This window comes from Cydia strobilella, chromosome 5 (assembly GCF_947568885.1).
Source record: "Cydia strobilella chromosome 5, ilCydStro3.1, whole genome shotgun sequence".
In the NCBI taxonomy this organism is placed as follows: domain Eukaryota; kingdom Metazoa; phylum Arthropoda; class Insecta; order Lepidoptera; family Tortricidae; genus Cydia; species Cydia strobilella.
The window spans coordinates 7,303,333-7,318,692 of record NC_086045.1 but is presented as its reverse complement, the minus strand read 5'-3'; the positions used below and the strand labels follow the sequence as shown (position 1 = coordinate 7,318,692).

Below are 15,360 nucleotides of genomic sequence, written 5' to 3'. Positions count from 1 at the left end.
TTTACCATAGCTAAATGTTACGTTTTCTACGTTTGACTTGATACACAACTAATTGTGTCAAAATATTTAGAATAATGTTAATATCAAGAGAGGAAAATGAGGACTAACAGTTGTACGAAAAGGTGAATCCCACCAAAAACATTTCATGTAAAGTGTTGCCAAGACTAGGCGCATAAAGCTTTTACACTAAAAATCTATCAGATCCCGTAGTAGGTACCAAGACTTACTCTGTAAGTCCTAACTTTATAAGCTCTAACTGTATAAAGCCAACATCTTGGTCAAACGTACAGTACGGCTTGGCCGTTTCGTTGCAGTTACGGCCGCGTTACTCTGGTGTTTCGAGATCTACACGGCGCGAGTTGCCAATCGTTGGGAACTGTTTGATGGTACTGTGACATCCCAAAAACGAAAAGTACAGTTTTATGTTTTTTTCTAATAGGCTACACTTATTTAGGCTATGTTCGCGAGGTTCTACAGCTCACAGAACCTCCCTTGTGTTTAAAGTTCACCATGTCGCGTCACCGCGTTATCCCGGCATTTTTAGCCACGACACGGCTAATGGGAGCCTGGGGTCCGCTTGGCAACTAATTCCAAGAATAGGTAATAAGCGTAGGCACAAATTTTTACGAAAGCGATTTCCATTATTAGGATTAGTCCCGTTTCCTCACGATGTTTTCTTTCACGGAAACGCGACTGATAAATATAATTTCGTACATAAGTTTCGAAAAACTGATTGGTACGAGCCGGGGTTTGAACCCGCGACCTCCGGATTGAAAGTCGCACGCTCTTACCGCTAGGCCACCAGGTCGTTATTCTTTATATTTGTCTAAAATATTCGATATCCTTAATGTCAAATAAGTCAAATAACTTATGCTTCTCAAATGCTACTGCGAACGGTAAATAGTCATATCATAATAGGAACCTTACATTCACATATGACCTTTTATTTTCGGACGTCACTGCCGTCACTGGTGTGTCAGACAGAGTTCTCAACAGCTGGCTACTCGTAGGCGTGTAGATATCTCGGACCCACCAGTGTAACCTGACCGTAAGCTCCGTAACAAAATAAGCGTAATCGGAGAGCTTACTTATACCGGTTTGTTTAGCCCTTCACTCGCGTGTGATAAGTAAGCGATTTTAATATATTTTTAAAACTATGAAAACGGATTATATCGCGTATATTGAATTTTGAATTTATAATACATCCCGACGTTTCGAACTCTTTACAGCGTTCGTGGTCAACGCTGCGAACGCAGCAACGTGGCGAACGCTGTAAAGAGTTCGAAAAGTCGGGATGTATTATAAATTCAATATACGCGATATATTCCGTTTTCATAGTTTTATTTCATGAGTAACTATCGCGGTAACCGAAGACAATATTATATTTTTTAAAGTTCATTACGGCGCCATCCAGTGTTGAGTAGCTGTATTAGATTAGTGTTAGGCGAGCTATTTTGAAATAATTAAAGAACAGATTATGTTTCATAACTTTGACATTATATTTTAGACCGTGGTATATGTTACCTACAGTTGATATTCATTCTAAAAATGACTATTGGAATGGAAAGTTGCTATTAATGTATGCCGCTAAATAGCTGTCATTTCATATTCACTAGTTTATTAATTCGTGCAAGAAACAGTGCCAATATAGAGGGCGCTATTTTGGCTGGTTTACGTGAACCTGGTTCAAATCGATACTTCGAAAACTTTTTGTTTTTTTTTACCGTTGTTTTTGTATTAGCATTCCGATCACTGCTACCACACAAAATTTCACGATTCTAGGACTTCAGAAACCAATGTTTTCAGGATTAGAGGTATTTTTAGGTACCCCCATTTTAAGGGGTTGCAGGGCGAAAGTTACAGATTTCTGGTCACCATATGTGTCTGCATACAGACCCATCCCTACATGCCAAATTTCAGCCTTCTAAGACTTCAGGAAGTAGTCTGTATTTTCTATGACGCGAATTTCATGTGTTTCGGACAGTGAAAATTAAGGTACTATAAAATTTTAAGTATAATAGGTAGCTTAATACAACTTGGTGTTTTTGATAAGTCTACTGAGTACATGGTATACAAAAAATTTCAGCTCTCTAGCATTGTCCAAGCCGAAACTACGAGGGTTCGAAAATACGGCGAAACGTGCCGAGAAAAGATATGCACTGCCTTTTGCCCTTTGTCTCGTCTTGGCCCCCAGATTTCGGGCGGGTCCTCCACTTTCGTCTTAGTACTTAAAGGATGCGATACGTATGAATATGGATGCGATATAATTACGATTAGGTATAATTCATGATGGAGAAAATTTATAATTTTAAATAATTACCTATGCAATTAAACGCGTGTTGATTTTACCACTACGGTACTATGAGTACTTGATTATTTAATTTCCAAATTTCCAAAAACATCGAAATTACTTTTTTTGTAATCGTCTATTATACCTTTCTAAGAAGTTTCAAAGCATTTGTAATGGATTCAAACTTTCAACCCCCTTTTAGCCCCGTTAGGGGACGAATTCTTAAAAACGCTGAAATCACTTTTCCTGTATATAATAATAATAATATGCCCATATACAAAGTTTCAAGTAACGCACTCGAAAAAAAAATTGATCTCCATACAAACTTTCAACCTCTATTTCACCTCCTTAGGGGATGAATTTTCAAAAACGCTGAAATTAGTTTTCGTGTATTTCAATGATATATCTTTTTACGAAGTTTCAAATTGCTAGCTTAAAATAAATCTTGAACCCCATACAAACTTTCATCCCCTTTCTCAAATTTCTCAAATTTTTATAGCCTATAACCTGGCCGTGGATTTTCTCGACAGATTAGTAAAGTTTGCATCAAAATCCAATCAGGTTTTCATTTGATGCGCGGTCAAATAAACAGATAAACAGACAAAAATTCTAAAAACTGTTGGAACGTGTTCTGTTATCGATTGTATCCCCAGCCAATTTTTTTCGAATATCTTCCATGTACAGACTTTCGACCCTCTTCCGCTTTGTTATATGTACCTATATAGATTCTGCGGATACAGCAGCAGCAGTTTTATTGCAATCACCGTTTCAACTCAAGATACCTGGCTGGACCTGAGCGTTGCGCATTTGAAAACGAAGTTTTTGGTTTTTCGGTTAACAAAATTGACAAGGAAATAACTCGCATGTACCTATTAAGGATATACTGACATAGCCAGGGGTCGGAAACCGGTATTTGCTCCATACAAAAATACCGGTATTATTAAGTTCTTTTTCGTTCTTTTGTTTATAATTTCATTTTTAATGGGACGTTTTAATAATGCAAAATTGTTTCCTAAATACATGATTCAGTCCTACGTAATGAGCATTAAAAAAAATCAAAATATTGGGCTATTTCGGGGTTTTTAAAAAATACCGGTTCCGAGCCATGGACATAGCTAGGTCACCATCCGATCGCCATTACGCTGCAGCGCTGCACCCTCGATAAAGTTAGTGCCGTTTACCAACCACTAATAGACGTCTTATGATAAACGATTGTGTCGTTAGGGCGCACTCCATGGCAATCTTAAAGTAGTGCCAACGCGACTACTGCATTTTACAAAGCTCAAACTGAATGAGTGAATTGCAAAAAAAGTGTAAAAAGTGTAGGTAACAATAGAATATTCACTAAAATATGCATAAATGTAACACAGAAGCCAAAATCGACGCCGCAATACGTTTCACGTTTCACCGCGTGTAAAATAAAAGTAGCGTCGAAATCAGGAATCCGCAAATACCATGCCGATAGCCAAGTAATTTATCTGAACAGTGGTAGAAAACTTTAGCTTATCAGTTTTAACTGCTATCCAAATTTCAATTTTTTTGCAATGGGTTTCAAGGCTTAATGGTTAAACAAACTTTGCTACCGAGTGAAACAGAAAAGACTTACACCACACCAACGCGAGGATAATACTAATTGTAAAAGTAAAACATTATAAATAAAATCTAAATGAACGGTATTAAATTAAATATCTATCATTAAAATCATGGGGTAAAAGACTATTCCACCAGCCAACATAATTAATAAGATAACAACTCTTGACTGACAGTTTTTCATTTGAGCTTTACAAAGAAAAAAAAATGTGATACGATTTTGTCTTTCTTGTTAATCGTCGTAAATAATTAAAGTTTTGACACAGACTCAGATTTCTATGAAACGGTAGGTAATACGTGGGTAATACAGTCAGCGGCGAAGGATGTTCGATGAACACGCCTCTATTGTCAAGGCGTTTAGAGTGCGTGTTAAAATATTTTTGAGCATTTCGGCCGCTCCGATATATCTGAAGACGACTGTAATATACGGAAAGCAATCTAAATAACACATTCGTCGACACCAGAGGCCGCTACCTACACCGGGATACGTAAACACGTCGGCCTACTTAAACAGGAACTTTATCAATCACATTTTATAGCGGCTTTTATTCAGCCACGCTATCTCGCCTGTTTAATAAAAAGCGCATCTGGAATAGTTAACGTGATGCATGGTCGGGAGGCGTAAATGGATTATAGAAATAGAACGTTTGTTTTCATTGCCCATTTGTTATTTCGAATACATAAGAGTATTCTACATTCTTATTCTGTTTATATTTTAATACTATGTTAGGAAAATGTTTTTTCCCCTCACTAGCTCGGAAAGCCGTCTTTTATCCTTTAAAACAAGCGGGGAAAAAAGCATTTTATCCACTAGTGGGGAAAGTAATTTGACCTTGGATGGAGCGTGTTTAAGTAGCTTTTGACAGATAACAAAACGTAAAACGTTCATAATAATGGTTCGTTCGACATTAATTATCATTAAATAAATGGTTTGAGAATTTAATAATTAATACCAAATTTAGCTTTATTTAATGATTTTAAGTCATAAACCTTAAATTCCATAAGAAACATTTGTTTTTTTAAATGATGTTGAATGTAATTCTGAACGCACAAATTGAGTCGATGCAATTTCAAAACGCATCGTCAGAAATGTCAACAAAAATTTACTCACCGACTCCCACATGTACACTACATGTCATACACAACTTCCAGAGTTTTCTGTTATAATATCGTATTATCGTAAAAAAATTAGTGATTCCAGTGATGAAGATGATCTAACGCCTGTGAATGTTGCACTTTCCTCGCTATAGTGAGGGGAAAAGTTTTGTGTTACACACGGGTGCAAATGTATTTTACTTCTCGCGTGTTGAAACACTCGCTACGCTTAGGAATCTATTTTATTTCAACTATAGAATCCTTTCGCTTGCTCGTGTTTCAATTCCACACTCGCGGGTAAAATACAACTTTGCGCCCTTGTATAACAAATAACTGTTTTTTTGTAAAGTAAGTACGAAATAACAGCTAATTCTAGTTACTCACAACCAAAATCCAACAGATTTCCTATTTAAATTTCAGTGTTATTATGAAATTCGCGAATAATCATGAAACCCATAAGTACTTCCCATGGGAAAACATGCATCGTGAATTCAGAATAAATGTGACAGATTATGATAATGCTGATAATACTTAGATATCACATCAATGCCACTGTCAATTTTGCATGCCCATAGGCAAAGCACAGAGCTCCAATTTTGTATATTAAGATCCTTTATATCACCTGTGTTATACAAATAAATGTAATTCTATTCTATTCTATTCACATCAGTATACCTATCAGTAAACAATATATGTCTGTAAAACTAATATGTAAGTATATATACTTAAGTATAACGAATCAGAGATGAACTAACGTTCAATTTGCTTCAATGATATGATATTAAATGAGCTTTTTTGCGGTTCGAGCTTGCTTAATAACAATTATTAATAGGAACCATATCCGTTTTATATAATAAGGAACAATAATGATATATGGCGTTACATTTATTTCTAACGGCTTCCTTATAATATTGTCTTCGGTTACCGCGATAGTTACTCATGAAATAAAACTATGAAAACGGATTATATCGCGTATATTGAATTTATAATACATCCCGACGTTTCGAACTCTTTACAGCGTTCGTGGTCAACGGGTGACTGAGGAAAAATTACAAAATGCAAAAATACCCACATACTAAAATAATGAACAATCATAGACTACAAACTTTAAGGCTGGTTGTACATGCAAAATCGGTTCATAAGGCTAGTTATACACTATAATTATTTTTCAAGTAAAGATATATATATATACGCGATAAAAATAAACTATGCCGGCTCCAACCCGCGAGGCCATTGAGATTAAGAAATATCCAAACTTTAATAGGGAAGATGGCTTTTCTCTACCACCAGCTTGGGATCCTGTAGTCCACCTGATAAAGGAGCAAGCGAGACATAGACTGTGAGACCGTAGTGTTGGATGATGCTGGACATTCTGATGTTTTGAAAAGATGTGTCCCGCCGAGTTTGTTGCCGGTCCCATATTGGGATACCCTCCTACAATTTAGGAGGGAATTAAATCTTCTCGGGTCCGTGGTGTAGGGTTGGAGCCGGCATAGTTTATTTTTATCGCGTATATATATATATCTTTACTTGAAAAATAATTATAGTGTATAACTAGCCTTATGAACCGATTTTGCATGTACAACCAGCCTTAAAGTTTGTAGTCTATGATTGTTCATTATTTTAGTATGTGGGTATTTTTGCATTTTGTAATTTTTCCTCAGTCACCCGTTGACCACGAACGCTGTAAAGAGTTCGAAACGTCGGGATGTATTATAAATTCAATATACGCGATATAATCCGTTTTCATAGTTTTATTTCATGGGCTTCCTTATAGTTTATCGGCAGTCAAGCCACGCCGCCGCGGGTACGTGTGGGTAGGTGAGTGTATAATTATTTTGTACAGGCTGCCGATTTCATTAGTTTTCCAGGCCCGTGTATGACTCAACATTATTTCGGGCGAGAAAACAAACGGCTAGTTATGTACCTATATCAATCGATTAATCTAAATAGAGAAAGATTAGAAGGCGGTAGATATGTAAAACACAGCTTTGAGTTGGAATTTGTCAATCTTATTTTAATAAATAATAATGAATAAATGTCTGCATTTCTTGAATTTTAAATTTTATAACCATGTTTAACAGAGTTCTAACACTGCCACAATATCGAGCTCACGGAAAAAAGTAGCTATCTTAAATAAAATACGTCTTACTACACTGTCATCCGGTTCCATACAGTTGAAAGCTAAAGGATTATGCGATTCATATTTCTTGTGTGTCGTTACAGCGAGAAACCAAACAACTATGAACCGAAAACCTTCAAACATTTTTTAAATGTATTCAATATTATTTTTACTAAATTATGTTGCACTTCCTAAAGTGAATTACATTTTCCCATATAAGTTTGAATAGCAATTTGCCCTAGTTCTGCAGACATAGGCTGACCACGTCGTACCTCGGTTGGGTTAAATTAAATTGCAAGCTGTATGAGCCCGGTTGTTTGTGCTTTGAGACCGGTGAGTAAGGTAGTTAGGCATAATGCAAGTTAGGAAAATTTGTACTCCCCTGTCAGGTGCTTCATCCAATTTAAAACATGCTCATGCGAAGGCAGGTCCGAACATTTTGATGTAACTCTTATGGCATGAATGAATTATTATCTTGAATAAGGCGCAGACTGAAAGCGTATCACAATAGGCTACGGAGACTGCTTAACATCAGGCGGGCCTTATGCTTGTTTGCCACCGACGTAGTATAAAAAAATTTAAAAAACAACACGCAATAACCCAGTGAAGTGGGTGACAATATTTAGTTAGTAGAAATGGGGAGTTAATTATCAGAATGGAAATTTTCTGCACACTTGACTGCACTGCACAAATACTAATTTAAAGTCCTACTAATAATCAGGGAACACAAATTAGCCTCCAAATAATTTTCTGATGTAAATGTCTTTATTTTCCAGTACCTAACCCAGATATGTGAAAATACACAGGCAACGTTATATGCACCTTACAGTTGGAGAAGCCAATGACAAAATAATTTATACCCAACAATCCGCCTCGTCGGACAATTTGCATCTGTGTTCCATTTGAATACAATCGCTTACCAGCCGAGAACTAATGAGTCGAATCGCTAGACAAATCAGCGCAAACACGCTGTCCGATGACACATGCATAGCTATTATTGCTCCGGACCCCGTGGTCAAGATACACTGGTTATTCAAGTGCTCGACTCGCTTGAGTCGCTTGCTTTGCGCAATTAATGTGAATACATGACATGAGAATGCACGTGCGTGTCGTGCACTAACGAACGAGCACGACTCGCAAAAACAGTAGCGTAGAGAATTTGCTGTTTAATATAGGTAACTGGATCTGTATGCTTTGAAATTTAATAAACTAGAAATAAATCTCTACTCTCAATAATTTTCCTTATTGATAAGGAATTTCTTCTATCATTATTTGAATTATGCACTATTTATTGTACATGGACTGCAGACAGATATAGCAGATAACAATATTAACAGAGGTTTTCCGTTCCTATACAAGAACAAAATTTATTCACAATGTCTTTCATCGTGCAATTCGTACTCGTGGAAAACAACAGAACTTAAATTTGTTAATAGACAATTAGACACAACGAGGCAGCTAACATCTTAAGTTTCTCAAAATTTAAATAAATATATTATGAAACAGTCGGCTGTTTAAGTGGTGGGTAATCATCATTCGCGATGTAGTAGGTAAGGTGTCTCAGTCTCGCGTCAGGAATGGCTGCCTACGCGGTCATGATTATTCAATAGCTCCGGGATCTAGGCCGTGCTGAATGCTAAAGAGTTTACCGTAAAGCTCCATTTAGACGGTTCAAGAACTTGCATGCGATTTTTGTTACATTGCGGTATTTGGTCGATAGACTGAATTCATTAAGTACTCTGTAGTTAGCGATGTATTGAATATTGTATGCAAGTTCTTGAACCGTCTAAATGGGGCTTAAAATCCTTTACTCCTTTCGTTTTCGCGATGATCGCGACGGAATGTGGAGTGTGGAAGTCGTTTTTACTAGCAAACCAAACTGTTAACCGACTTCAAAACTATAGAGGTTCCTCAGGCAGGTTGTATGTTATTTTTTTGTATTTTTTAGGGTTCTGCAGTTAACTAGGAACGTTATAGTTTCGCCATGTCCGTCCGTCTGTCCGCCCGCGGCTTTGCTCCGTGATCGTTAGAGAAAGAAAGCTGCAATTTAGCATGGATAAATCAATCATGGCAACAAAATGGTATAATAAAAAAATCATGTGTGATATGTGTCATGTCTAATAGATTTTGTTATAAAGTGACTCCAAATATCCCACCAAAAACATTTCATGTAAAATGTTGCCAAGACGAAACCATAAGGCTCCCACTGTCAAAAAGTTATCAGATCTTTTGTAGAGCCAAGCTTCTAACTCTACAGGCCCTAACTTCACAAACTCTACACCTACCCTTGCGCTTCGCTTTGCTCGTCTTGACAGGGGCACTACCGTGCCCCCAGATTTCGTGAATTTTTCTTCAATTTGATTTGATAAGCTGCCTGGTGTCTAGATTGTACTTTGACTAATCCATGGACTACATCTACCTGACTGTCTGTCTGTCTGAATACTGATTTTAAATGGGAAGTAATTAAATGATCAGCCATTTTTAAAACTGATCTGCAAAAAAAAAAATTGCCATTAAATCATTTGGGCAGCATACAAATATGTTGCCGGCAATAAATAAAAATCGAGCTGCAACTCTTGTTCAGCAAATAATTCACAAACGGTCAACATTATAACCAATATCCATCTACTTAATAAATAATTGAGCTGCAAAATTATTATTTGGTCAGCAAGATTTAAAAATTGGTTGGCAGTTTAATTGAGACGTATGCATATTAAACAAATAGTAATCTGATATAATAAGATGGGTTGCGTTTGATTTGAAAAATCGGCAGGGTTGCAGGCGGAGCGGAATCGCGAGCGTGCATTTCATTCGATGATTATTAGCAGTCACATTGCGGTGTTCTAACGTATTTGTTGGTGATATTTATCCGTTTTGGTACTTTGAGAAAAGTGGGTTAGGTTAGGTTAGAACTGCGACCATCACAGAAAACAACTGCTACTAGAAAAGTGGGTTAGGTTAGGTTAGAACTGCGACGTTCACAGAAACAAACTGCTACTAGAAAAGTGGGTTAGGTTAGGTTAGAACTGCGACCTTTACAGAAACCAACTGCTACTAGAAAACTGGGTCAGGTTAGAACTAATTTTTGCGGATCAGTTAAATTGTAATCCAAAATGAAATAATCCGCTTACCCACTGACTGCTTAACAAAATTTGATTAATGGTGGATCGCTTACTGCCGATCAAATAATTAATTTGCCAACCAAATCAATTTAGAGTAGGAATATTTTGCAGATCAATTAAATAACACCCATTTTAAATCAGTATCCGCTTATAAAATTATCAGATTTACCTCGTTAGCACATCCCAATGCAAATTAATAATCTCACTTCGTACTCAGATTATCACTAACGCCTTATTGGCGCCTCGCCTACATCTGTTCGCGCCTCGCGCCCCGGCAAGCTAAACTGCAAAACTTGCAAGTTGGCGAGCGGAGCAAGTTTATCGTGGGAGGCGAGTTCGCTTCGCCGTGCCGAACAATTTTCAACACCAACAAATATTACAAATACTTACGTATTATGCTATAAACTAGCCGTTAACAGAAAATGCTATTTGTCATGATCTATCGGAAAGATTTACACCTGTTGCTCCCGATATTATTGGATATATGTACGAAGGAAATAAATACGCTTACCTAACATCAATTTGATACTGCTATGGTATAAAAATATCGTTTCAAGAATGAACGCGAATATCCGATGCGATTTTATTATAAACCGAGTATTTCCATTTCAGCTACCTACTGGTAAGACGGGTAAAATAAAGAGTGTCGAACAAAAGCAGTTAGAGGGTGTAGACTCTACTACCGAACTATTTTCAATGTCGGCTCGGGGTTATACAACAATCCAATCATTGTTGGGCATTGGTATCCGAAAGGTCGTTTTGTAAAAGACTATCTCTTTATTCTGCCCGACACTGGTTTTGCCATTGCAGGTGTAATAGGCTCTCCTTGACCGACTCAAAACTTATTGCAACTTCTCTTAGCATCATCTAATTGTTGCATGCATGTCATCTAGCAGAGCGTGCTCTACATAGGTAGGTCAGCCCGCCTGTCGCTCTGCGCCGACACCGGCTTTGACAACACTCGGCGTTGTCCAGTCGTTGCCGGGTGTCCAGCAAGGCGCGCTCTAAGTCGGCCATCTTGTCACTCTGCGCCGACACGGTTCTGACAACACTTGCAGGTGTACGCTTATTAATTGTCTACCACTGCACGTACCTTTTGTAACCTCTGCTCGGCGTCGTCCAGTCGTTGCCGGGCGTCCAGTAAGGCGCGCTCTAAGTCGGCCATCTTGTCACTCTGCGCCGACACCTGCTCTGACAACACCTGCACTTGCAGGTGTAGGCTCTCCTTGTCCGCCTCGAGGCGGCGTACGCGGTCTTCGGCGTCATTCTGCAATATTTAATTCATACTTATCCAAGAACATGCTTTGATAATATCACGGGTCGTTGTGATAAGCTTTCATAAAGGTATGTATTTTATTTATTATGATTCATATCTCTTATCAGGTATCAGTCTTTTAGCTTATTTGAATAAATGCATGCAGATAAATGAAGTTAGGTACTTATAACGACTAGGAAAAAAAAATTAAAATTACATGAATTAATTAAAATACAATTGCTATATTAGCTGTTTAGAAATATGTATAACCAAAAAATATTTCGAATCTAATTCCCATTTTGGTCGACACACAGATTGCAACTATTATTAAAATTCATCAAAGTAGTAGTAGTAGTAGTAAATCACTTTATTGTACAAAACAAAAATTGATAACATGAAATTCAAAGTCATTGTCACGGGGATTAGAAGTGGTCGAAAAATCGATTGTAAGATTTGAAGCACACATATACAGGGTGGAAATAGATCCCGTGTTGCTAGGCGAAAATTTCTTCAATTTCAAATTAATGAAGATTGGCGTTTACAGATTTTGGAAAAACATACAGGGTGCGAGAAAACGGTAATTTTTGACAAACTTTTTTTTTGATGCCAATCGATCCCATTCCTGTCCAGGATCAAAAGCTTGTATGGGACTAAAAAGATATTTCCGGCTAGAAAAGCCATAAATCGAGAAAAACTTTCCCCATACAATTTTACGTAAACGCCAATCTTCATTAATTTGAAATCGAAGGAAGGTCTTCTACGACCATTTTCGCCTAGCACGGGATCTGGTAGCTGCCCTCACTGACCTAAAATCTATTTCCACTCTGTATAAGTAACATACATACAGATTTACATATAGATTTATACAAAGAAGATACGGGATCAAGCTAAATAAAACCGTTTAAAAAATGTTTATATCAGACAATTAATTCTTCATTACCAGTTTTAACAGAAATTTGTTATTGGATAAAATGTTATAAATAACAAAAGCATTCGGTTCACATGTGTTTTTAAAACAGCAAAGTATCCAACGAAAGTTAGTTATAAAAAAACCGGTCAAGTTCGTTTAATTCGCGCATCGAGGGTTCCGTAAAAACTTTAAATTTTCTCATGTTACTATAATCACAAAAGACTTCAAGTATAATAAACACCTTGGTAAACTTTGGAGATAAGGGGGGGAAGTTTACATTTTCCTTCATAAGTCAATTTTTTTCACTATGAAAAAAAATATTGTAATGTTAATTCGAGCTTTTTCAAATGATCCCACTCGACATAGTAACTAATATAGACTGAAATTTTGCCCCCTCTTTATATTCGGCATTTTCCATAATTAATAAAATTAAAATAAAAAACTACACTTCCAATGTGTTTGGGTTAGCGTTGTTCATAACTATTCCAAATTTCAAATCGATAGTTTCAGTAGTTCTCGAGATATTTATCAATGTGACAGACAGACAGACGGACGTACAGTCGCACCATAAGTGTTCCTTTTGTACCTTTTTGGTACGGAACCCTAAAAACAAACATAACATCACATTATGCAATACAGTATTTTATGTACACACATACACCAACTAACGCTGCTGTAACAATTTCAATTGAATTAACTTTCAGTGTCATGTCATCTCTCTCAAATGAAGCTTGAAACTCATTACCTACTTTTGAAGTAGGCCAGAGACAATGTTAGATATCACTAATAACGAAATTGTGTAAATATCATTAGCTATGCCAATATTATGTACATACTTTGTGTACTTTGTGTAAGTACCTTATACGGCCTTGACGGTACCGGAGGCAGAGAAGGGTGTGAGGGCCAAGAGCGGTCGTGCATGCAGCAGGGTGGGGGAGCAGGTGGTCCGTGGCACCAGCACATGGGGGGCCACCATCCACCGGGCCCGCCGTCAGGGCTAGGGCCCCATCGGAAGTGCTCGTACGAGTTCCATCGCCTTTGGAGCTCAGGAGGAGTTTCCTCAACGCGCGAGCGACGCGGGCGTGGGGACGCGCGGACGCTGGAAGGGTGCTGTGGCGGCTTGGTGGACATCGATGACCTAGTTTTACGGTCACGGTCATTGCGGTCGGCGGGAGCTCGCCTTCGCCTGTCTAAGCTACCCGACGCCTGCTCTTCCGTTCGCGATTCCATTGAAGTCGGCTCGACAATATCTGACATGTTTCCTGGTGGCATCCATTTGAAGTTATCGTCTCGACGTGTCGAGTTGTCTAGCCGCCTGCTAGGTGTTAGAGTTCGATAATCAGCTTCGGCGCTTTGAACTTCGAAATCTTGTAAGTCGGAATCATCGTCGGCGGACGAGGTGGACTCGGTGTCGCTGGAATCGGCGCGCGCGGGTATCGCTCCGTCCGGCCACGCCGTGCATTTCACTGTTGCTTCGTCGGGGCTATCCGAGTCGCCGCCTGTCACGAGATAGGAGTCAGTAAAAACCGAGCAAGCCGCCGAGAGCCTCATGAACGATGCGCACTAACCCATGGGCGAGTACATGTAGGAGCGCACGGCGGGGTGCACATAGCCCGCCGCCGCACGCTCCTCGTCCTCGTCGAAGGGCTCCGTCAAGTACTCGCGGTCGGACATGAGGCTCCGTGCAAGCGACACTGCGCGACAAGCTCTCTGTACGAGTCAGCGGCGTAACTCTATTTTAGAGTTTGGCCGCGTTCCAGTCATACGCTACGTCAGTGCATCGTCCACGCATAGTAACTACGTACTCTCGTTCGGGGGCGGCTCCTCGCTAGATTGAACGGATGCAGAGTCGCGCTCCGAAGCCTCCGACGCAGTCGATAGAGGCCGCTCGCTGCATCCTGACACGCGTCGCAAGTCCTCCCTTTTAGACCGTGGGCCACTATTGCAACTCTGCACGCTCGAAGCGCGGAGCTTGGAAGCTCTGTGCTTGCCGTCACTTGCGGAACGACTGTGCAAAGTCGCGATGGTGGCCGCCACTACCGAGCCTCCGCGGCCGAGCTCGCGCATGTTTTAGATCAAAATGAGCTGCGCTTAATCGAGTAGGGCCGACGCCCGCGCTCGGAAATAGATCGCAGTATGGGCGCCTGAAACATTCCGGACAAACTTCCCTTTTGATCCAAGGTATAAAACGGCAAATGAAAATAAAAACACAAAATCCCGCTTAAGGGTGTTCTTGTTGCATGTGCAAACACTTTGTATTCGGATTAGTTTCACAAACTAGCATATGTAGTATGCATTAAGATGCTCAACTGCAAAAACAATTAGGAATAGTAAAACACAAAGTAAGCGCGGCATAGTCCGGCGTGCTGCGCGCGGAGCACAATTCGTCTCACTCACCGGCATGCAGTTGACGCCTTCGTAGAGCGAGCGGCGCGCGCGCCCCCACCCGCCTCCGTCCTCGGTACATGTGCTCTCGACATAAGTCTGCGAGCACACACCCCATTCATACGCGGAGCTCAAACTTGCCGGCTGGCATTCGACAACTCCGTATATATATTCTGGGTTGTACGGCGGCGGTGAAGGCGGATAGTAAAACGGCGCACTGGGTTCAATCGGGTCGAACTCGTGAAGTTCATGTCGAGAGTTTAAACAGTTCATGTTTGCTCTTGCCGATCTGGATGCGAAAAATATAATTTAGATATTGAATGAAAACTTAGGAGTAAAGGAGGTCAATCTAACCAATCTCGACAAGGAAACGTATCGTACCTAATTAACGTTAGGAGTAAATCCGCTGGGAACCGGAATGTTTCGGAACATTTACTTCGGTAAGCATTTACACGCCTACAACCTTGTTAAATGTGTAAGGAAGGATAATAGGTAGAGTAGGTATCCGTTCAACGCTATAAGTGACAGGCGTCTTCTTTGGGTGTGTTCGAGCAATATAAGAATAAATACGCCCCTCGTCACGGAAATAGA

At 39.4% G+C, this 15,360-nt stretch overlaps 1 protein-coding gene across 4 annotated transcripts in view; it reads right to left on the bottom strand.

Annotated features, from left to right (window-relative positions):
• Positions 1 to 14,759, bottom strand: part of LOC134741366 (liprin-beta-1) — a 29,682-nt gene extending 14,923 nt beyond the window's left edge. For 2 of the 4 annotated variants that reach the window (XM_063674121.1, XM_063674123.1), the window contains exons 1-3: positions 14,190 to 14,759; positions 13,243 to 13,883; positions 11,313 to 11,486 (exon numbers count right to left, since the gene is read on the bottom strand). In XM_063674121.1, the coding sequence (XP_063530191.1) occupies positions 11,313 to 11,486; positions 13,243 to 13,883; positions 14,190 to 14,451 (1,077 nt within the window). In that variant the 5' untranslated portion in view covers positions 14,452 to 14,759. The other 2 variants (XM_063674122.1, XM_063674124.1) reach the window with 2 other exon arrangements.
• Between the last annotated feature and the right edge of the window lie 601 nt (positions 14,760 to 15,360).